The 20,830-nt window shown below is 50.2% G+C and overlaps 2 protein-coding genes across 4 annotated transcripts; both read right to left on the bottom strand.

The window, feature by feature from the left end:
* Window positions 1–8: 8 nt before the first annotated feature.
* Window positions 9–9,800, bottom strand: LOC6618527 (mucin-2). Its single transcript, XM_032724463.1, has one exon. The coding sequence runs from the start codon at window positions 9,440–9,442 to the stop codon at window positions 86–88; it is 9,357 nt and encodes a 3,118-aa protein (XP_032580354.1). The 5' UTR covers window positions 9,443–9,800; the 3' UTR covers window positions 9–85.
* Window positions 9,801–9,831: 31 nt separating this feature from the next.
* LOC6618525 (sodium leak channel non-selective protein) lies at window positions 9,832–20,776 on the bottom strand. 3 transcript variants are annotated; one of them, XM_032724464.1, is made up of 16 exons: window positions 20,425–20,769; window positions 18,230–19,508; window positions 18,062–18,174; window positions 17,881–17,991; window positions 17,660–17,803; window positions 16,048–17,577; window positions 15,843–15,974; window positions 15,407–15,772; window positions 14,573–15,323; window positions 14,187–14,486; window positions 13,136–13,330; window positions 12,754–12,940; window positions 12,361–12,615; window positions 11,826–12,099; window positions 11,605–11,767; window positions 9,832–11,533 (listed from the first exon to the last, which is right to left on the bottom strand). In XM_032724464.1, the coding sequence occupies exons 2-16, from the start codon at window positions 19,460–19,462 to the stop codon at window positions 10,610–10,612; spliced, it is 6,678 nt and encodes a 2,225-aa protein (XP_032580355.1). In that variant the 5' UTR covers window positions 19,463–19,508; window positions 20,425–20,769; the 3' UTR covers window positions 9,832–10,609. The 3 variants fall into 3 exon arrangements, 2 of the variants coding, with proteins under 2 accessions (XP_032580355.1, XP_032580356.1); XM_032724465.1 differs by having other exon boundaries at window positions 15,407–15,745; XR_004362353.1 differs by lacking the exons at window positions 9,832–11,533; window positions 11,605–11,767; window positions 12,754–12,940; window positions 13,136–13,330 and having other exon boundaries at window positions 12,007–12,099; window positions 20,425–20,776.
* Between the last annotated feature and the right edge of the window lie 54 nt (window positions 20,777–20,830).

Below are 20,830 nucleotides of genomic sequence, written 5' to 3'. Positions count from 1 at the left end.
TTGTTGAGAGTTTACTAGAATTAAAATTTACATTAATTATGGATTCAATTGGTTTATCACTACTGTAGTTCTGTTTGATGATGCTTTACGAAATATTGAGCGTGCTTGGTAATGGTGTTCCAGTTATCACATCAAAGATAATAAACGGAGGGAGAGATTCCGTAGTCGTCTTCTCCGATGTTGGCTTAAAGGTTGTCGTCCGCTGAGAAGTCCGCTGTGGCGTTGTTCCGTCCGTAGGCCTCAGAGTTGTAGGCTTGGCCGTAGTTCCCTCAGTTGGTTTCTGAGTTGTTGGCTTGGCAGTCGTTGCTTCCGTTGGTTTCAGAGTTGTCGGCTTGGCCGTAGTTCCATCAGTTGGTTTCTGAGTTGTTGGCTTGGCAGTCGTTGCTTCCGTTGGTTTCTGAGTTGTAGGCTTGGCCGTAGTTCCATCAGTTGGTTTCTGAGTTGTAGGCTTGGCCGTAGTTCCATCAGTTGGTTTCAGAGTTGTCGGCTTGGCCGTAGTTCCCTCAGTTGGTTTCAGAGTTGTTGGCTTGGCCGATGTTCCCTCAGTTGGTTTCAGAGTTGTCGGCTTGGCAGTAGTTCCCTCAGTTGGTTTCAAAGTTGTCGGCTTGGCCGTAGTTCCCTCAGTTGGTTTCAAAGTTGTCGGCTTGGCCGTAGTTCCCTCAGTTGGTTTCAGAGTTGTCGGCTTGGCCGTAGTTCCATCAGTTGGTTTCTGAGTTGTAGGCTTGGCCGTAGTTCCATCAGTTGGTTTCAGAGTTGTTGGCTTGGCAGTAGTTCCCTCTGTTGGTTTTAGAGTTGTCGGCTTGGCCGTCGTTCCCTCAGTTGGCTTCAGAGTTGTTGGCTTGGCCGATGTTCCCTCAGTTGGTTTCTGAGTTGTTGGCTTGGCCGATGTTCCCTCAGTTGGTTTCAGAGTTGTTGGCTTGGCAGTAGTTCCCTCAGTTGGTTTTAGAGTTGTCGGCTTGGCCGTAGTTCCCTCAGTTGGCTTCAGAGTTGTTGGCTTGGCCGATGTTCCCTCAGTTGGTTTCTGAGTTGTTGGTTTGGCCGATGTTCCCTCAGTTGGTTTCAGAGTTGTCGGCTTGGCACTTGTCCCCTCCGTTGGCTTCTGAGTTGTTGGCTTGGCCGTAGTTCCCTCAGTTGGTTTTAGAGTTGTCGGCTTGGCCGTAGTTCCCTCAGTTGGTTTCTGAGTTGTTGGCTTGGCCGATGTTCCCTTAGTTGGTTTCTGAGTTGTTGGCTTGGCCGATGTTCCCTCAGTTGGTTTCAGAGTTGTTGGCTTGGCACTCGTTCCCTCAGTTGGTTTCTGAGTTGTTGGCTTGGCCGATGTTCCCTCAGTTGGTTTCAGAGTTGTTGGCTTGGCCGATGTTCCCTCAGTTGGTTTCAGAGTTGTCGGCTTGGCAGTAGTTCCCTCAGTTGGTTTCAGAGTTGTCGGCTGGGCCGTAGTTCCCTCAGTTGGTTTCTGAGTTGTTGGCTTGGCCGATGTTCCCTCAGTTGGTTTCAGAGTTGTTGGCTTGGCCGATGTTCCCTCAGTTGGTTTCAGAGTTGTTGGCTTGGCACTCGTTTCCTCAGTTGGTTTCAGAGTTGTTAGCTTGGCCGTAGTTCCCTCAGTTGGTTTCAGAGTTGTTGGCTTGGCAGTAGTTCCCTCAGTTGGTTTTAGAGTTGTCGGCTTGGCACTTGTTCCCTCCGTTGGTTTCTGAGTTGTTGGCTTGGCCGATGTTCCCTTAGTTGGTTTCTGAGTTGTTGGCTTGGCCGATGTTCCCTCAGTTGGTTTCAGAGTTGTTGGCTTGGCACTCGTTCCCTCCGTTGGTTTCTGAGTTGTTGGCCTGGCCGTAGTTCCCTCAGTTGGTTTCTGAGTTGTTGGCTTGGCCGATGTTCCCTCAGTTGGTTTCTGAGTTGTTGGCTTGGCACTCGTTCCCTCCGTTGGTTTCTGAGTTGTTGGCCTGGCCGTAGTTCCCTCAGTTGGTTTCTGAGTTGTTGGCTTGGCCGTAGTTCCCTCAGTTGGTTTCAGAGTTGTTGGCTTGGCCGATGTTCCCTCAGTTGGTTTCAGAGTTGTTGGCTTGGCAGTTGTTCCCTCAGTTGGTTTCTGAGTTGTCGGCTTGGCACTTGTTCCCTCCGTTGGTTTCTGAGTTGTTGGCCTGGCCGTAGTTCCCTCAGTTGGTTTCTGAGTTGTTGGCTTGGCCGATGTTCCCTCAGTTGGTTTCAGAGTTGTTGGCTTGGCAGTAGTTCCCTCAGTTGGTTTCTGAGTTGTCGGCTTGGCACTTGTTCCCTCAGTTGGTTTCAGAGTTGTCGGCTGGGCCGTAGTTCCCTCAGTTGGTTTCTGAGTTGTTGGCTTGGCCGATGTTCCCTCAGTTGGTTTCAGAGTTGTTGGCTTGGCCGATATTCCCTCAGTTGGTTTCAGAGTTGTCGGCTTGGCAGTAGTTCCCTCAGTTGGTATCAGAGTTGTCGGCTGGGCCGTAGTTCCCTCAGTTGGTTTCTGAGTTGTTGGCTTGGCCGATGTTCCCTCAGTTGGTTTCAGAGTTGTTGGCTTGGCCGATGTTCCCTCAGTTGGTTTCAGAGTTGTTGGCTTGGCCGTAGTTCCCTCAGTTGGTTTTAGAGTTGTCGGCTTGGCAGTAGTTCCCTCAGTTGGTTTTAGAGTTGTCGGCTTGGCAGTAGTTCCCTCAGTTGGTTTCAGAGTTGTTGGCTTGGCAGTAGTTCCCTCAGTTGGTATCAGAGTTGTCGGCTGGGCCGTAGTTCCCTCAGTTGGTTTCTGAGTTGTTGGCTTGGCCGATGTTCCCTCAGTTGGTTTCTGAGTTGTTGGCTTGGCCGATGTTCCCTCAGTTGGTTTCTGAGTTGTTGGCTTGGCCGATGTTTCCTCAGTTGGTTTCAGAGTTGTTGGCTTGGCCGTAGTTCCCTCAGTTGGTTTCAGAGTTGTTGGCTTGGCAGTAGTTCCCTCTGTTGGTTTTAGAGTTGTCGGCTTGGCCGTCGTTCCCTCAGTTGGCTTCAGAGTTGTTGGCTTGGCCGATGTTCCCTCAGTTGGTTTCTGAGTTGTTGGCTTGGCCGATGTTCCCTCAGTTGGTTTCAGAGTTGTTGGCTTGGCAGTAGTTCCCTCAGTTGGTTTTAGAGTTGTCGGCTTGGCCGTAGTTCCCTCAGTTGGCTTCAGAGTTGTTGGCTTGGCCGATGTTCCCTCAGTTGGTTTCTGAGTTGTTGGTTTGGCCGATGTTCCCTCAGTTGGTTTCAGAGTTGTCGGCTTGGCACTTGTCCCCTCCGTTGGCTTCTGAGTTGTTGGCTTGGCCGTAGTTCCCTCAGTTGGTTTTAGAGTTGTCGGCTTGGCCGTAGTTCCCTCAGTTGGTTTCTGAGTTGTTGGCTTGGCCGATGTTCCCTTAGTTGGTTTCTGAGTTGTTGGCTTGGCCGATGTTCCCTCAGTTGGTTTCAGAGTTGTTGGCTTGGCACTCGTTCCCTCCGTTGGTTTCTGAGTTGTTGGCCTGGCCGTAGTTCCCTCAGTTGGTTTCTGAGTTGTTGGCTTGGCCGATGTTCCCTCAGTTGGTTTCAGAGTTGTTGGCTTGGCCGATGTTCCCTCAGTTGGTTTCAGAGTTGTTGGCTTGGCCGTAGTTCCCTCAGTTGGTTTCAGAGTTGTTGGCTTGGCAGTAGTTCCCTCAGTTGGTTTCTGAGTTGTCGGCTTGGCACTTGTTCCCTCAGTTGGTTTCAGAGTTGTCGGCTGGGCCGTAGTTCCCTCAGTTGGTTTCTGAGTTGTTGGCTTGGCCGATGTTCCCTCAGTTGGTTTCAGAGTTGTTGGCTTGGCCGATGTTCCCTCAGTTGGTTTCAGAGTTGTTGGCTTGGCCGTAGTTCCCTCAGTTGGTTTCAGAGTTGTTGGCTTGGCAGTAGTTCCCTCAGTTGGTTTTAGAGTTGTCGGCTTGGCCGTAGTTCCCTCCGTTGGTTTCTGAGTTGTTGGTTTGGGCGATGTTCCCTCAGTTGGTTTCAGAGTTGTCGGCTTGGCACTTGTTCCCTCCGTTGGCTTCTGAGTTGTTGGCTTGGCCGATGTTCCCTCAGTTGGTTTCAGAGTTGTTGGCTTGGCCGATGTTCCCTCGGTTGGTTTCAGAGTTGTCGGCTTGGCACTTGTTCCCTCCGTTGGCTTCTGAGTTGTTGGCTTGTCCGTAGTTCCCTCAGTTGGTTTTAGAGTTGTTGGCTTGGCACTCGTTCCCTCCGTTGGTTTCTGAGTTGTCGGCTTGGCACTTGTTCCCTCAGTTGGTTTCAGAGTTGTCGGCTTGGCAGTAGTTCCCTCAGTTGGTTTCAGAGTTGTTGGCTTGGCCGATGTTCCCTCAGTTGGTTTCAGAGTTGTTGGCTTGGCCGTAGTTCCCTCAGTTGGCTTCTGAGTTGTTGGCTTGGCCGTAGTTCCCTCAGTTGGTTTCAGAGTTGTCGGCTTGGCCGTAGTGCCCTCAGTTGGTTTCTGAGTTGTTGGCTTGGCCGATGTTCCCTCAGTTGGTTTCAGAGTTGTTGGCTTGGCCGATGTTCCCTCAGTTGGTTTCAGAGTTGTCGGCTTGGCAGTAGTTCCCTCAGTTGGTTTCAGAGTTGTTGGCTTGGCCGATGTTCCCTCAGTTGGTTTCAGAGTTGTTGGCTTGGCCGATGTTCCCTCAGTTGGTTTCAGAGTTGTCGGCTTGGCAGTAGTTCCCTCAGTTGGTTTCAGAGTTGTTGGCTTGGCCGATGTTCCCTCAGTTGGTTTCAGAGTTGTTGGCTTGGCCGTAGTTCCCTCAGTTGGTTTCAGAGTTGTCGGCTTGGCCGTAGTGCCCTCAGTTGGTTTCTGAGTTGTTGGCTTGGCCGATGTTCCCTCAGTTGGTTTCAGAGTTGTTGGCTTGGCCGATGTTCCCTCAGTTGGTTTCAGAGTTGTCGGCTTGGCAGTAGTTCCCTCAGTTGGTTTCAGAGTTGTTGGCTTGGCCGATGTTCCCTCAGTTGGTTTCAGAGTTGTTGGCTTGGCCGATGTTCCCTCAGTTGGTTTCAGAGTTGTCGGCTTGGCAGTAGTTCCCTCAGTTGGTTTCAGAGTTGTTGGCTTGGCCGATGTTCCCTCAGTTGGTTTCAGAGTTGTTGGCTTGGCCGATGTTCCCTCAGTTGGTTTCAGAGTTGTCGGCTTGGCACTTGTTCCCTCAGTTGGTTTCAGAGTTGTCGGCTTGGCAGTAGTTCCCTCAGTTGGTTTCAGAGTTGTTGACTTGGCCGTAGTTCCCTCAGTTGGTTTCTTAGTTGTTGGCTTGGCCGATGTTCCCTCCGTTGGTTTCTGAGTTGTCGGCTTGGCAGTAGTTCCATCAGTTGGTTTCAGAGTTGTTGGCTTGGCCGTAGTTCCCTCAGTTGGTTTCTGAGTTGTTGGCTTGGCCGATGTTCCCTCAGTTGGTTTCAAAGTTGTCGGCTTGGCCGTAGTTCCCTCAGTTGGTTTCTGAGTTGTTGGCTTGGCCGATGTTCCCTCAGTTGGTTTCAGAGTTGTCGGCTTGGCCGTAGTTCCCTCAGTTGGTTTCTGAGTTGTTGGCTTGGCCGATGTTCCCTCAGTTGGTTTCAGAGTTGTCGGCTTGGCAGTAGTTCCCTCAGTTGGTTTTAGAGTTGTCGGCTTGGCCGTAGTTCCCTCAGTTGGTTTCAGAGTTGTTGGCTTGGCCGATGTTCCCTCAGTTGGTTTCAGAGTTGTTGGCTTGGCCGATGTTCCCTCAGTTGGTTTCAGAGTTGTTGGCTTGGCCGATGTTCCCTCAGTTGGTTTCAGAGTTGTTGGCTTGGCCGATGTTTCCTCAGTTGGTTTCAGAGTTGTCGGCTTGGCCGTAGTTCCCTCAGTTGGTTTCAGAGTTGTTGGCTTGGCCGATGTTCCCTCAGTTGGTTTCAGAGTTGTCGGCTTGGCAGTAGTTCCCTCAGTTGGTTTTAGAGTTGTCGGCTTGGCCGTAGTTCCCTCAGTTGGCTTCAGAGTTGTTGGCTTGGCCGATGTTCCCTCAGTTGGTTTCTGAGTTGTTGGCTTGGCCGATGTTCCCTCAGTTGGTTTCAGAGTTGTCGGCTTGGCAGTAGTTCCCTCAGTTGGTTTTAGAGTTGTCGGCTTGGCCGTAGTTCCCTCAGTTGGCTTCAGAGTTGTTGGCTTGGCCGATGTTCCCTCAGTTGGTTTCAGAGTTGTTGGCTTGGCCGATGTTCCCTCAGTTGGTTTCAGAGTTGTTGGCTTGGCCGTAGTTCCCTCAGTTGGTTTCTGAGTTGTTGGCTTGGCTGATGTTCCCTCAGTTGGTTTCAGAGTTGTTGGCTTGGCCGATGTTCCCTCAGTTGGTTTCAGAGTTGTCGGCTTGGCCGTAGTTCCCTCAGTTGGTTTCAGAGTTGTTGGCTTGGCCGATGTTCCCTCAGTTGGTTTCAGAGTTGTCGGCTTGGCCGTAGTTCCCTCAGTTGGTTTCAGAGTTGTCGGCTTGGCCGTAGTTCCCTCAGTTGGTTTCAGAGTTGTTGGCTTGGCCGTAGTTCCCTCAGTTGGTTTCAGAGTTGTTGGTTTGGCACTTGTTCCCTCCGTTGGCTTCTGAGTTGTTGGCTTGGCCGATGTTCCCTCAGTTGTTTTTAAAGTTGTAGGCTTGGCCGATGTTCCCTCAGTTGGTTTCAGAGTTGTTGGCTTGGCCGATGTTCCCTCAGTTGGTTTCAAAGTTGTAGGATTGGCCGATGTTCCCTCAGTTGGTTTCAGAGTTGTCGGCTTGGCAGTAGTTCCCTCAGTTGGTTTTAGAGTTGTCGGCTTGGCCGTAGTTCCCTCAGTTGGCTTCAGAGTTGTTGGCTTGGCCGATGTTCCCTCAGTTGGTTTCAGAGTTGTTGGCTTGGCCGATGTTCCCTCAGTTGGTTTCAGAGTTGTCGGCTTGGCAGTAGTTCCCTCAGTTGGTTTTAGAGTTGTCGGCTTGGCCGTAGTTCCCTCAGTTGGCTTCAGAGTTGTTGGCTTGGCCGATGTTCCCTCAGTTGGTTTCAGAGTTGTTGGCTTGGCCGTAGTTCCCTCAGTTGGTTTCTGAGTTGTTGGCTTGGCTGATGTTCCCTCAGTTGGTTTCAGAGTTGTTGGCTTGGCCGATGTTCCCTCAGTTGGTTTCAGAGTTGTCGGCTTGGCCGTAGTTCCCTCAGTTGGTTTCAGAGTTCTTGGCTTGGCCGATGTTCCCTCAGTTGGTTTCAGAGTTGTTGGCTTGGCCGATGTTCCCTCAGTTGGTTTCAGAGTTGTCGGCTTGGCCGTAGTTCCCTCAGTTGGTTTCAGAGTTGTTGGCTTGGCCGATGTTCCCTCAGTTGGTTTCAGAGTTGTTGGCTTGGCCGTAGTTCCCTCAGTTGGTTTCAGAGTTGTCGGCTTGGCCGTAGTTCCCTCAGTTGGTTTCAGAGTTGTTGGCTTGGCCGATGTTCCCTCAGTTGGTTTCAGAGTTGTCGGCTTGGCCGTAGTTCCCTCAGTTGGTTTCAGAGTTGTTGGTTTGGCACTTGTTCCCTCCGTTGGCTTCTGAGTTGTTGGCTTGGCCGATGTTCCCTCAGTTGTTTTTAAAGTTGTAGGCTTGGCCGTAGTTCCGTCTGTTGGTTTCTGAGTTGTTGGCTTGGCAGTAGTTCCCTCAGTTGGTTTTAGAGTTGTTGGCTTGGCAGAAGTTCCCTCAGTTGGTTTCAGAGTTGTTGGCTTGGCCGATGTTCCCTCAGTTGGTTTCAAAGTTGTAGGATTGGCCGTAGTTCCCTCAGTTGGTTTCAGAGTTGTCGGCTTGGCCGATGTTCCCTCAGTTGGTTTCAAAGTTGTCGGCTTGGCCGTAGTTCCCTCAGTTGGTTTCTGAGTTGTTGGCTTGGCCGATGTTCCCTCAGTTGGTTTCAGAGTTGTCGGCTTGGCCGTAGTTCCCTCAGTTGGTTTCAGAGTTGTCGGCTTGGCCGTAGTTCCCTCAGTTGGTTTCAGAGTTGTCGGCTTGGCCGTAGTTCCCTCAGTTGGTTTCAAAGTTGTAGGCTTGGCCGTAGTTCCCTCAGTTGGTTTCAGAGTTGTCGGCTTGGCCGTAGTTCCCTCAGTTGGTTTCAGAGTTGTCGGCTTGGCCGTAGTTCCCTCAGTTGGTTTCAGAGTTGTCGGCTTGGCCGTAGTTCCCTCAGTTGGTTTCAAAGTTGTAGGCTTGGCCGTAGTTCCCTCAGTTGGTTTCTGAGTTGTTGGCTTGGCTGATGTTCCCTCAGTTGGTTTCAGAGTTGTTGGCTTGGCCGATGTTCCCTCAGTTGGTTTCAGAGTTGTCGGCTTGGCCGTAGTTCCCTCAGTTGGTTTCAGAGTTGTTGGCTTGGCCGATGTTCCCTCAGTTGGTTTCAGAGTTGTTGGCTTGGCCGTAGTTCCCTCAGTTGGTTTCTGAGTTGTTGGCTTGGCTGATGTTCCCTCAGTTGGTTTCAGAGTTGTCGGCTTGGCCGTAGTTCCCTCAGTTGGTTTCTGAGTTGTTGGCTTGGCCGATGTTCCCTCCGTTGGTTTCTGAGTTGTCGGCTTGGCACTCGTTCCCTCCGTTGGTTTCTGAGTTGTTGGCTTGGCCGATGTTCCCTCCGTTGTTTTCTGAGTTGTCGGCTTGGCACTCGTTCCCTCCGTTGGTTTCTGAGTTGTTGGCTTGGCCGATGTTCCCTCCGTTGGTTTCTGAGTTGTCGTCTTGGCACTCGTTCCCTCCGTTGGTTTCTGAGTTGTTGGCTTGGCCGATGTTCCCTCCGTTGGTTTCTGAGTTGTTGGCTTGGCACTCGTTCCGTCCGTTGGTTTCTGAGTTGTTGGCTTGGCCGATGTTCCCTCCGTTGGTTTCTGAGTTGTCGTCTTGGCACTCGTTCCCTCCGTTGGTTTCTGAGTTGTTGGCTTGGCCGATGTTCCCTCCGTTGGTTTCTGAGTTGTCGGCTTGGCCGTAGTTCCATCAGTTGGTTTCTGAGTTGTTGGCTTGGCCGATGTTCCCTCAGTTGGTTTCAGAGTTGTCGGCTTGGCCGTAGTTCCCTCAGTTGGTTTCTGAGTTGTTGGCTTGGCACTCGTTTCCTCAGTTGGTTTCAGAGTTGTCGGCTTGGCCGTAGTTCCATCAGTTGGTTTCTGAGTTGTTGGCTTGGCCGTCGTTCCATCCGTTTGTTTCAGTGTTGTCGCTCCTGTCGTCGTACTTTCAGTTGGTTTCAGAGTGGTTGATCCTCGTGTTGTTGTCTGAGTTGTTTTAAAAGTTGTCCATTTTGTTGTTTCCAGTGTGGGCTTTGGTGTAGTAGCCCCGCTGGAGCTCGTAGTGTCTTGACCACAATTGTGCGGAGTAGTGGTGGCATGTGGACAATTCGGCTTCATCGGAGCCGCACTGGTAATGCGGTGCTCACAAGCGGGAGTTGTAGGATGAGAGGGGCAAGGAGGCGATGGCGGCTTCAGGGTGGTGGTGCTGGTTTTGTTGTTGCACGGATTGCGAAAGTGCAGAACTATCTCATTGGGTTTCTGGCCCGGCGCGATACGAATGTGGGGGCCAAACATCGTGAACGCGGCCGTGCTGGCCACCAGCAGGCAGATAACGAACAGTTGCATCTTGTCAACGTGGTGCTGCCTGAACTGAACCGTTTGTCCTTGGAATATGTGTCTCTGCTGAGCAGTTCAGTGTGCTGTGTACACCCGAGCGACACCCTCGGTACTGAGCTTCCCAGCCCAACCAAGGGCATATTTAAGCCGTGGTTACGGGGGCGGCATCAGGTCCCTAGTCTGTGCAAGAATTTGAATTCCGTACAGCGACCGAAAGCTCGATCGTTCCGGCAGCCGGAACGGATGCACTGCTCGCCCCCTGGCACGCACGCACCTGCTCCGTAAGGCGGGCACGGGTTTGCATAAGCTCCAGATTACGGCCAGTGCAATTCGTCCAATCCGAAGAGCGCACGTTTCCCCGAGACCCAGAGACCCATTCATTCATTGAGCAGCCAAGAGAGGAGTTTTTTTAAAACGTTCTGCAATTTCAACGATTTTTATTACGCTCGCTTTTTTGGATTGTTGTGGGAGGGGGTAGGTCGCTAAATGGGGGATTTGGCTATATACTCGTAGTAATAACTTTAATATTAATTTGTGCTGAGTTCTTTGGCTAATCTCAAAATATCTTTATAGGCATCTCTTTCGTTTTGGTGTCGGGGAGGGTTCTCTGTCCTTCTCTACAGCTACTACTTGTGGTATAAACTTGGTTAGTTCGAATCTGTACGATGGTTTTCTTTTTGGCTTTCTTTAGCTACTTAATTGAGTTTTGGGCAATTTACGAACTTCAATGCTCCGTTTTGGTGAGGCAGCGCGCTTATAAATTTGCACTATACGTAAGACATATGCAATTCATATGCGATGTACTCATTACACATATATATAATATATATTTCTTTATATATTTAAGCTATAACAAAGTTACCGACTTGACTGATCATATTTACCATCTAGCACGCAAACAACAACAAAACGTAAAACTAATGGTTGCCCTTTTTGTTTCCTAACTTCTGTTTCACTTTCATTTTTACCCAGTGCTAAACTATAGCTAAATCTCTCTATATATACTCGTTAAGAATTGTTAACCGTTAATTGTGAGGCCGATACATTTACACTTAATAGGCATATACAAAAAAGTTCTAGGCCACTAGTTGATGATAATGTTTAATAGGCTCCACCACCTCTGCGGAACTTCCGGCTTCCGGTTTTCGTCCACCTGCGAATGATGTTGGGCCATTGCTAGATCTCGTCATCGCTGGTCTGCGGACACAGGACCTGTTCCTGCCACCAGTCGTGTACCTCGTAGACGGCATTCGCCTGGTTATTGAACGGCAACAGCTTGCCACTGCCACCAATCATTTGGCTCATCATGGCCGACGGACTGCCCAGGGCGCCGCCATGGTGATGATGCAGCTGGAGCTCTCCATGTCCACCATGACCGCCATGCGTCCCATGGCCATGGCCATGTCCATGTCCATAGCCATGCAGGGCAGCTGCGGCGGCTGCAGCGTTTATTGTCGGATAATGGAACTGGCCAATCTCGCTGTTAAGCTGGGCAAAGAAACTGGACGATTTGGTGGCCTCACCACCACCGCCGCGTTGCTTGGCCAACTGACCCAGTTGGCCGGCATGTGGCAATGTGGTCATCGAGTTCTTCTTCCGTTGCTGACTGGTGATGTGCAACCGCTCCTTGTCGCTCAGCGTCGAACGCTGCTGGGGATCACTGGAGGTGGGTGCCAGGAATTTCCTGCCCGCCGAACTGCCCGTTGAATCGGATCGATTGAGGACATAGCCCCGTTTGCCAACCGTCATCACATGGCGAGCGGTGGACTGAACAGCCGGTGGTCCAACGCCCAGTCCCGATGAAGTCCCCGTAGCTGTCGCTGCACCTGTCGCTGAACTTCCGGCTACTGATGTCTCGGAGTGGGGCAACTGCACCACCGCACTGCTGCTGCCGTCCTTCTCCTCGTTTTCCGTGGAGCTAAAGGTCGGCGAAAAGGCGTCACTGGTTGGCGGACAGGCGCCGGCCACTGCCCCACTGATGGTGCTGATCGCCGACTTGTCCACCGCACCAAGGGGAGCCTTGTCCTCCTGGACATTTGGCCGCATCACCGGCTGTTCGTTGGTTGCCCGCAGGCCAGCGATCAGCGAATTTTGCTGCTTCTGCAGGATTAATAACAAATTTAAATGTAATTATTATCTTCTATTCACAATCAAGACCCATCGCGACTTACGCTGGCATTTTGGGCCCTAATCTTTTTAAGGCACCCCTCCAGCCAGGTGCGAATGGTCATCTTGGCCACCTCCTCCTCAACCAGGTACTCGAACTCCTCGCGCGCCAGTAGCTCCTCCAGCTGCAGTGCCTTCCGGATGTCCACGGAGCGATAGCTCAGCATGCTGAAAATGGTAGGATGATAATGGGGGTTACATTAAACTATGGATCACCATCACCCACTTGATGACATCGTGAAAGGTAACATCCTCGCCATTGTGCAGCTTGTCCAGCTCATAGCACATGTACTTGAACAGCAGGCGATCCTTTTGCGGATCGCACTCGAGTCGTCCCTTCAGCAGCCGCAAGATGAACTTCACCCGGCGCACGGGTATCACTCCACGCTGATGGATGTCCACAATGTTCCAGGTGTTCTGGAAGTTGCGTATATCCGCATACGAAAGCAGGGCATCCTCTTCGTTGGAGTAGAAGAGGGAAAAGTTCTCCATGATAATAGCTGCAGAAAGGGAAAAAATTATGTTAGTCTCAATTGTAGTCTAGATATAGATAAAATTAATACAGTTTGCATTGATTTTTAGTTATATTAATTAATTAATAAGTTAGCTAACAGTTTCACAAGAGATTTAAATGGTTAAGAGTAATGTAAACATTTTTAAGTTGATTAATCCAAAATATGATTAGCATTAGCAGTAAAGTGGATAACCATATATCCCACATACTAAACCTGAGTGACCTACTAATTCCTAGGGAGACCTACCCACTAGCAAGTTGAGCACGATATATGTGATGATCACGTAGAAGGTGCAGAAGTATATCAGGCTGGCGGTGAAGTTGCCACAATCCGTCTCCCAGTAGTTGTTGCCCAAGGTGCAGTACGGCGGCTGGACCATGCAGTCGTGCATGATCTTATTCCAATCCTCGCCGGTGACGATCCGGAAGAGCATGGCCACCCCGGTGACGGGTGAACCAAAATTTGCCCGTCGACCGATCCCCTCGCCGTATTTGACGGTGCCTGAAACGAGAATCAGCCGTGTGGAATGGTCAGTAGGGATGGGGGGGTGGCCCAGGTTGGCCGACTCCGGCTCTAGCTCTTTATTCATGTATTTTTATTTCTAAGTTAATTAACTTTTTTTTTGGACACCCAGCTCACCGAAGAGAATCGTTCCGGCCAGCGCATAGAAGAAGACTAGCAGAAACATGCCAAAGATAATGAAGAAGGACTTGCATACAGACACGCCCACGGTCAACATGAGCATCTTCAGTGTGGTGTGCTTGCCGGTGATGGTGAAGAAGCGCAGGATGACCACCATGAAGCCGAAGAAGTAGGACAGATCGTTCTGTCAGAGATTAGAGGTCAAAGGTCAGAGGTCAGACTGGTCAGTGTTCATTGTTCATTGTTCAGCGGGGCATGTGTGAATGTGAATGTAAATGTGGATCGAGTGTAGTGTGAATTGAGTGGTTTTTGGCATACTGAGTGGTGGTACTGAGTGGTGGTTTTGACAACAGCAGTTGTGGCAACATGAACAACTTACCCGCAGAATGGTCTGCAATATAATCCAAATCACACCGGCAACGGTGACGAGGAGGTCATAGCGATTGCGCCTAGATTGCCAATAGCCCCGCGGTGTAAAGGCAATGTTCTTCATCACCACCTCAACCACAAAGACAAAGGTCAATACCGCACTGACGATCACCAGGCGTTCCGTATGCACCTCTCCCTTGATCCACTGCAGCAGACAATTGAGACAAGAGACAAGACTAAGACTATGACGATAGAAGGTCAAGAGCTTTTGATTATAGCAACTGCTATAATCTCGAATCTCTAATCTGTAAGCTCTTAGCTCTAAACTCTAAACTCTAAACTCTAATCTCTAAATTCTAAACACTAAGCTAAGCAGTCGCATACTACAGTTTCAATTCATAACACCAGACATTCATTATCTTGCTATGGTTTCGATTTCGGTTATTCGTAGTATTCGCTATCGCAAGTGGGTCACTATCCACCTTTGTTCTATATAGTATATATGCATTTGTACAATCGTGCTGGCATGCAGTTATTATGTATATATGACTTTGGCTCTCGAACTGCAAATTGTGACAGTCAGAAGCATATTTTTTGGCGGCTCACTTATTATTGAAAATATATGGTATATGGTATATGTTAGGATTATTCTTCTATTTAATAATCTATTTAAGCTGAAGTTGTTGTAATGTAATCTACAAGAGATTGGTATATTTCCCCTCATTTTCCATCAATTGTTTTACTCAAATAGGACAATAAATAGATTATTAGGTGCAGAATCACAGAATAAATAGATTATTAGGTACAGAGTCAAAGAATTAAAATGCTTAGTTACTTTAATTTATGTTTGATCCCTTTGACTAAAGCTGCTGAGATTCAGGCATGCGATATATAGCTGGTAAAATTAGTACGTATGTATATCCAACACATTAGCTATATTTCAGCATGGGCAAACTGAATATAACCAATCTAGATCTAGAAATTATTACGCAACATTTCATATACATATGCATGCAGTTACTTCGTGATTCCTTTGACCACTGAAATGGCCAGGTACAAACCGTGATGCTGAGCAGCATACTGTTGATCAGGACCACCACTGCGATGACCCTCTTGAAGATGATATGCTGGGTGATGTCGTAGGTGAAGGCACGGATCTTCCGGCCATCGGGTCTGGGTGGCAGATGGAGCGGCTGGGCGATCTTCAGACGCTTCTTGAGGTCACACCAACGCCTCTGGTCGACGGTCAGCAGGGCGGTGCCCTTGTTCTCCGAATAATTGGCAATGACCACGCCCACGAACAAAGTCAGACCGATCATGCAGCCCAAGAATATATAGATGTGGATATAGACGGCATGTACCTGTAAAGTAAAAGATATAAGATAGATAAGTTTAAAGATATTCTATTATAGCCATGATTTCGGATATATATGTATGTCCAACTCACCGGACCCACGGCCTTGATCAGAACATCGCGCACGTCCAGCCATCCCTTGAAGGAGAGCACCTCGAACAGCGTCAGCATGGCATCTCCAATGTTATCGAAGTTAAAACGCCTTGGATTGGCCCACACTCGCGGCACCAGCATCGCCGGATAGGACTCATCCGGACCCGGGGTCAACTTCATTTTGGTCACAAAAACACGTCGCATGAACACACCGACGCAATCCTCGCGCCGCGAGATCGTGGGATCATTGCAGCGGGCCAAGCGTCCGCCGTACAACTGGACACCGTAGCTGGCGAAGATGAACATTAGGAGGATGAGCAGCGTGGATACGAGCAGGATCTCCTTGAAGCCGCGGCACAACTCGTACACCACCTTTCGCATATGGGGCACCAGGGTGAAGATTCGCAGCGGTCGCACGCAGCGCAGGATCATCAGGAGCTGGGCCGCCGAGTTGGTTGGTATATTCAGGGGCATCCAGCACAAGAACGACGTGGACACCACATAGATGAACACATCCAGTGCGGCGGCCACATCCTTGATATAAGCCTTCGGCGTGAAGAAGAGGCCATCGGCCAGAATCTTCAGCGCCAGCTCTAGGCTCATGAAAATAACGAACCCGTACTCGGCGATCTGCAGCGTCGGATGATCCATCACCCGGTAATTGGGTGTCTCGAACATCATCGAGATGCAGGAGAGAGTCGTCGCGAATATCATCACCCAGTCCAGATAGGTGACCAGACCGAGAAAGTTGCTGTACGGGATTAAAGTTTATATGTTTACAAGCAACGTTTTAATAAGTCAATCCTCCATTTGGGAGAAGGATGCTCCACTTACTGCAGGCTTTTATACTGGACCTTGCGCTCCTTGCCGGTCAGCGGATCCTTGAGTCGGGCATCGTAGCGGGCATGCACGATCTTTTGGCAAATCTTCCGGAAGCGACTCTCGCGCGGCACCAGAAAGAGCGGTGTGTCGAAGAATGGATGATTCTCGCGCAGATCCTCCTCCCTTTGGTTGCGCCGCATCTCCGCCTGCTGTCGCTTCGCCTGCAGCAACTTAATGTCCAGATCGTGGGGACGGGCACGTCCAGAATTGGCACGTGGCGCGGCAGCAATGTCACCATTCTCCATGAGATGCTCGTACGTCTGCTTCAGCTTAATGGAACCGGAGCGCACGCTGCGACGGATGGAGCGGGAGCCAAACCTGCGAATTGGTAGTGGACACACATCAAACGGGTCGCGCCGCCTCGGTGGGGCAGGGCCCAGCTACTCACTTCTTTTGGTCTACGCGCCACGGCTTCGAGTGTGTGATGGTGCCCTGCGATTTCAGTCCGCCACCGCCCTTTGTCCCAACCACGGGCAACATGGCCGAGTCGCCCAGCATCAGGCGTTGGTTGTTGCTGTCACTACGGGATTAGGAAAATGCATGGCATTAGTTCGCAGGGATCATGGGTCAGCAAAAAAAATGTCAAATCTCACTTAATGATATGCGTGATGGCCAATTTGCGCAGACTACTCCCGGCGGCCCGGACTTTGGCCGTCTTGTTCATGATCCGGACGGGCTTCTGCTTGCGGAAGACCACATTGGACTCCCAGCACTCGGACATGGGTCGCTTGCAGTTCTCGACCAGCGAGTCCTCCGTCTCCAGCTCGATAACGAAGTGCTTCATGAAGCTCTCGCGCACCTTGGGCAGCATAAAATCATTGGGAATGCGATGCAAAATGGTCATCTGTGGTGAATCGGGAAACTTTTCGAAGATGCGCAGACGGAAGGGCAGCGTCTCCTTGATCTCGGCGCTCTGTTCGCGGAACTTGAGCTGCTTGAGCTTCTTGATGTCCTCGTCCAGTTCCAAATTATCCAAAATGACCGCCACGAACAGACTGAGCACGATGAGGGTAACGAACAGATGGTACAGTATAAAATAGACGGCCACCAGCGGCGTGAGAGTTTTGCTTGTACGGATCATTGTCTCGTCCATCACCTCAACCCAGGCCTCCTGGGTGAGAATCTGAAACATGCTCATAAAGGCTTCGGGGAAGGATTCGAATTTGGTGAAATCGCAGAGGAAGCAGAACAGCTGCATGGAGATGCTCGAGCTGATGATCAGCAGGCACATGGTGAAGATGATCAGTGAGCCGAGTTTCTTGCCCGGTCCGAAGATCTTGTAGACGAATCCCTCCAGCATCGGCGAGGCCTTGATCAGTCGCACCACCCGTAGCACCTGGAAATAGGTCAGCCCGGAGGGATAGAACATCGGTACGATGTGCAACGTAGTTCCGGCGGCCAGGAGCAGCTCGAACTTATGAATGGAATGCTTGTAGTATCCACGCCAGCCCAAGCAATAGATCTTAAAGAGCGTCTCCAGGTCCAGCAGGCAGGTGAAGACCAGCTCGATGTAGTAGTACCGCTCGTAGAACACATCCCTCGGTCGTCCATCGTGCTTGAAGGTCATGGTGGCCGTCACAATGCCATTGGCCAGGATAACGCTCATCACCAGCATGCGAAAGTACGGCGATCTCAGGATCGCATGGCACGTTTCCGGCGCCAATCCGCCGTGCTTGTTGTCATCGATGGTCACCAGTCGCCAGCCTGTATCGTTGCCACTCAGGATCTGCGACGCTGCCGTCTTCTGGATGTGCCCTCGCGCTCCCCACATCTGTTGGAACTGCACACGGATCTCGTTGAAGGTCTCCGTGATCACCGCTATGAACACGTTCTTCACCAGCCACGCCAGGAAGAAGATCATCGTGCTGAAGTAGAAGGCGGCTCGCCATGCCGGCAGTGAATCGATGGCCCGGTACATAATGAACACCCAACCCTCCTGCGATGCAGCCTGATAAACGGTGAAGATACTAGTCGCAATATCCTCGAAGCCATTAAATCCGATCACATAGCTGCTCAGGAAGTCCATCTTCATGCAAACCATGCCCGGCGAGCACTGGTAGCCGGAGTCGGGATCCATCGAGCAGAACGTATCCGGAATGGCCAGTGAATTGATAGTCAGAATTCTGAAAATTAACTCCCATTAATTAACTGACCCATTGCATAATGGAAAATGTTAAGTTCAGGTTTTAAGTTCTGTTAACTTACGGTCTTTTGTATAGATCGTACTCCGTATTATTCATCACACAATGATTTTTTAGTTCGCCAAAGAACTGAACTCCTAGCAAACCATATAGAGACATGAAGAACAGGAAGAACAGTGTTACATTGTAAATTTGCTGGCTCGAACGTCTGTAAATCGAAGTTGATGATAAGATTATTATAATTTGCATTTATTTATAATTTATAATTTATTAAAAGATACTTACTTGAAGATTTGGTTAATACGGCTTTTTGGCATACTGAACTTAAGGAAGACGCGTAGGAAGCGGATCATGATCAAGGGTCTTGGTGCTCTCATAATGGACAAATAGGAAAACCTAGGATTATATTATTTTATATATTGTATTGATAAACTCGAATTATTATAACTATTGGGCGGCCACTTACTTGGGAACTATCTCCAGCACCTCGAAGATTTGCAGAATGATCGAAATCCACAGGAAGCTGACCATGGAAGCATCGAATTGGCACCAGTGATCTTTTAAGTAAGGCACCTCACCCTGCAAAAGAGAATTGAGAAAGTAGATGGCATTTCTCTCAGTGCAGCATACTCACATGCAGCACGCCACGGATGTGCATCTTGGCGATCATCTCGGCGGTGAAGAGCAACGTGACAGCCGTGTCCGAGGCAAAGGTGATGAACTGCAGCGACGGATACCGCTCGAAGGTCTTGGGCGTGTTCAGTGATACGGAGGTCAGTGAGACGAGGGCACACAGTCGCATCAGGCGGCGCACCCACAGCTTGTTCACCCACTCGATGTCGGCGCTCTCGTTGAGCGATTCCTCCGGTCCGTAATCCGCCAGGAAGGGTTCACCGCCCTTGAGGCTCTGCTTCCGGCCCAGCATGATCTTGTTGCCAATTCCGGTGGCAATGCCCAGCCCTATCGGCGGCACTCCGGTGATGGCTGCACTGCCCACGGTGCTGCTAATGCCGCCACATATGCCCATGCCGGCGGCAGCTGCTCCGCCGCCCATGCCACCCATGCCGCCCAGTCCGCCGAGCAGATTGAGACCACCGCCGCCGCCACCAACGACCGGTCCCAGCCCGGCACCATTGTTGTGGCCACCGCCCGAGGATGGAGCCGCCGTCGCCGATGAGCCTCCTCCGCCGGCCAACGACTGCTGCTGCTGTTGCGGCTGCATTCCGAAGGCGACGCTGCTGCCGCCGCCGCTGCCGCTACCGGAGTTCACAATGGTCGTCGGACTGTTGAGCGCACTGGCCGCATCCTGACGAGCGCCCAGTCCCAGTCCGTTGCCAGGACTGCTACCCGGCGATGGATTGAAGCTAAACTGGCTGGCGGACGCCGGCTGCGAGTGTCGCAGGTGTGAATACGAATGCGAATGTCCGTGCGGATGTGGATGCGGATGGTGCGAGTGCGACGGCGCGTGGTGATGCGTATGCTGCTGGTGGTGTGCGTAGTGGTGCCCGTGATGGGACTGATGGTGTGGATGCTGCTGCTGTTGCTGCTGCTGCGGCGTCAAGCTGTTGCCGCTGGAGGAACTGGTGCTGGCCGTCGCCGGCGTGTTGATGCCGCTCGTGGAATACGGATGCGAATGGTGGTGGTGTTGGTGGTGGCCAACACTGCCGCTGGATCCGCTGGCCGCTGTTGTCGCCGCTCCAGTGGTCGGTCCTGTTCCCGCCCCTCCAGACGCTCCCGGTACCGCCCCTGCTCCTCCTCCTCCTCCGCCGGCGCCGCCGCTGCCAACTGCTCCTCCTCCAGGCCCGCCTCCTGCTCGTTTGTTTCTAGCAGCTGCACCCAAGCGACGAATTTGTAGGCGGTCAATCATTCAAGCGGCGCATCCTGACCCTGGAACGGTCGGTAAGTTATGCCTGCTGTGGGTAGATGGGGCATATTAGTTAAGATGTCATTAATACACTTGACTAAATCAGTTAGTAGTTAACTTAACACCCAAACTGCTATCTTGTTTCCACTTTACTAAGATTATTCTTAGGTTTTGAAGGGTAAATATATCGAATTAAAACGCAAATGTAAAACATATTATGTTTTATATTCTTTACGTCTTACTCCCAGTACATGGATCGAGTATTTAGCACCTCCATGTTCCAAGGATGCCCTCCACCAACTAGGCGGCAATTAGAGCCAAGACCTTTGTCAATATTTACATCCGAACAGCTGCCAAGGTGGGCTGAAGGTGCAGCACTCAAACCCACTCACACAGACACTGAGTGCACTGGGCGAAAATATTTGAAATATATCAAAAAGTGTTAAATTTTATAGTAATAAAATATGTAAGCAAATAAATATGATAGGTATTAAATTCAATATATAGACATTTCAATATTAGTTGTTCATCTCAATATGAACTTTATAATCCTTTATAATAAAGCTTTTTTACTACATTTTTCAAATCTACAAGCCAAATTTATTGATCAGCTTTTGTTTTGAGTGTATCTCTTGCACCAACTTTTTGCATAGATATTTCAACAAAGATCTTCGAGAGCATCCAAATTTGTTTCGGTGTGAATCAAGACATTCAGCTCGGATGGCGGATGGCACTTGCAACCCCCGAATGAGCAACCACTTCTCGCCGTATATGCGTAGATATGTGTACTATACGACCCAGTCCCATCCCCACTGGCGAATCCATTGTCATTACCAAAGGAGCAGTAGCCAAAAGCAGCCATGCCCACACCAATTCAAACCGAATTCCGTGTCCAAAACTCAAATCAGTACGATTTGTGTAAAGGTATTTTGCCTTTTTTTTACTTCTACTCATAGTCTACTCACTTTTCGCCTGATGGAGCGGCTGCTGTTGGATGATGGTACACTTTTGATGGCGAAGATTCGCGCGATTTCTATCACAGAGGCCACATCAATGGACTGCACTGGGGAGACTATTGAAATCTAAGAATATATCCGGTTGCCGCACTTTCCGGTTTTCCAAATCTTTGCGGAAAGGAAAACCCGTTTTTTTCTTTCAACACCAAACACGCGCCGAGGTCCTCGTAAAAGAGTCCTTTTTCTTTGTTTTCTTTTTTTTTCTTCTATGTTTTTTTCGGACGCGGAGACTTGGAGTTACGGCCACTCAGTCTGTTTAGTCAGGCAGTGCTCCAGTCAGCCAACTGAACTGACAGCTCCACTGGGCCGTCACTTTAAATGGCTCTGGTTCCAAGTCGAGCAACCCCCAAAAATG

Source organism: Drosophila sechellia, chromosome X (assembly GCF_004382195.2).
Source record: "Drosophila sechellia strain sech25 chromosome X, ASM438219v1, whole genome shotgun sequence".
NCBI classification, from domain to species: domain Eukaryota; kingdom Metazoa; phylum Arthropoda; class Insecta; order Diptera; family Drosophilidae; genus Drosophila; species Drosophila sechellia.
Note: the sequence above shows the minus strand (reverse complement) of the source record. Positions and strands in the feature narration are given on the sequence as shown.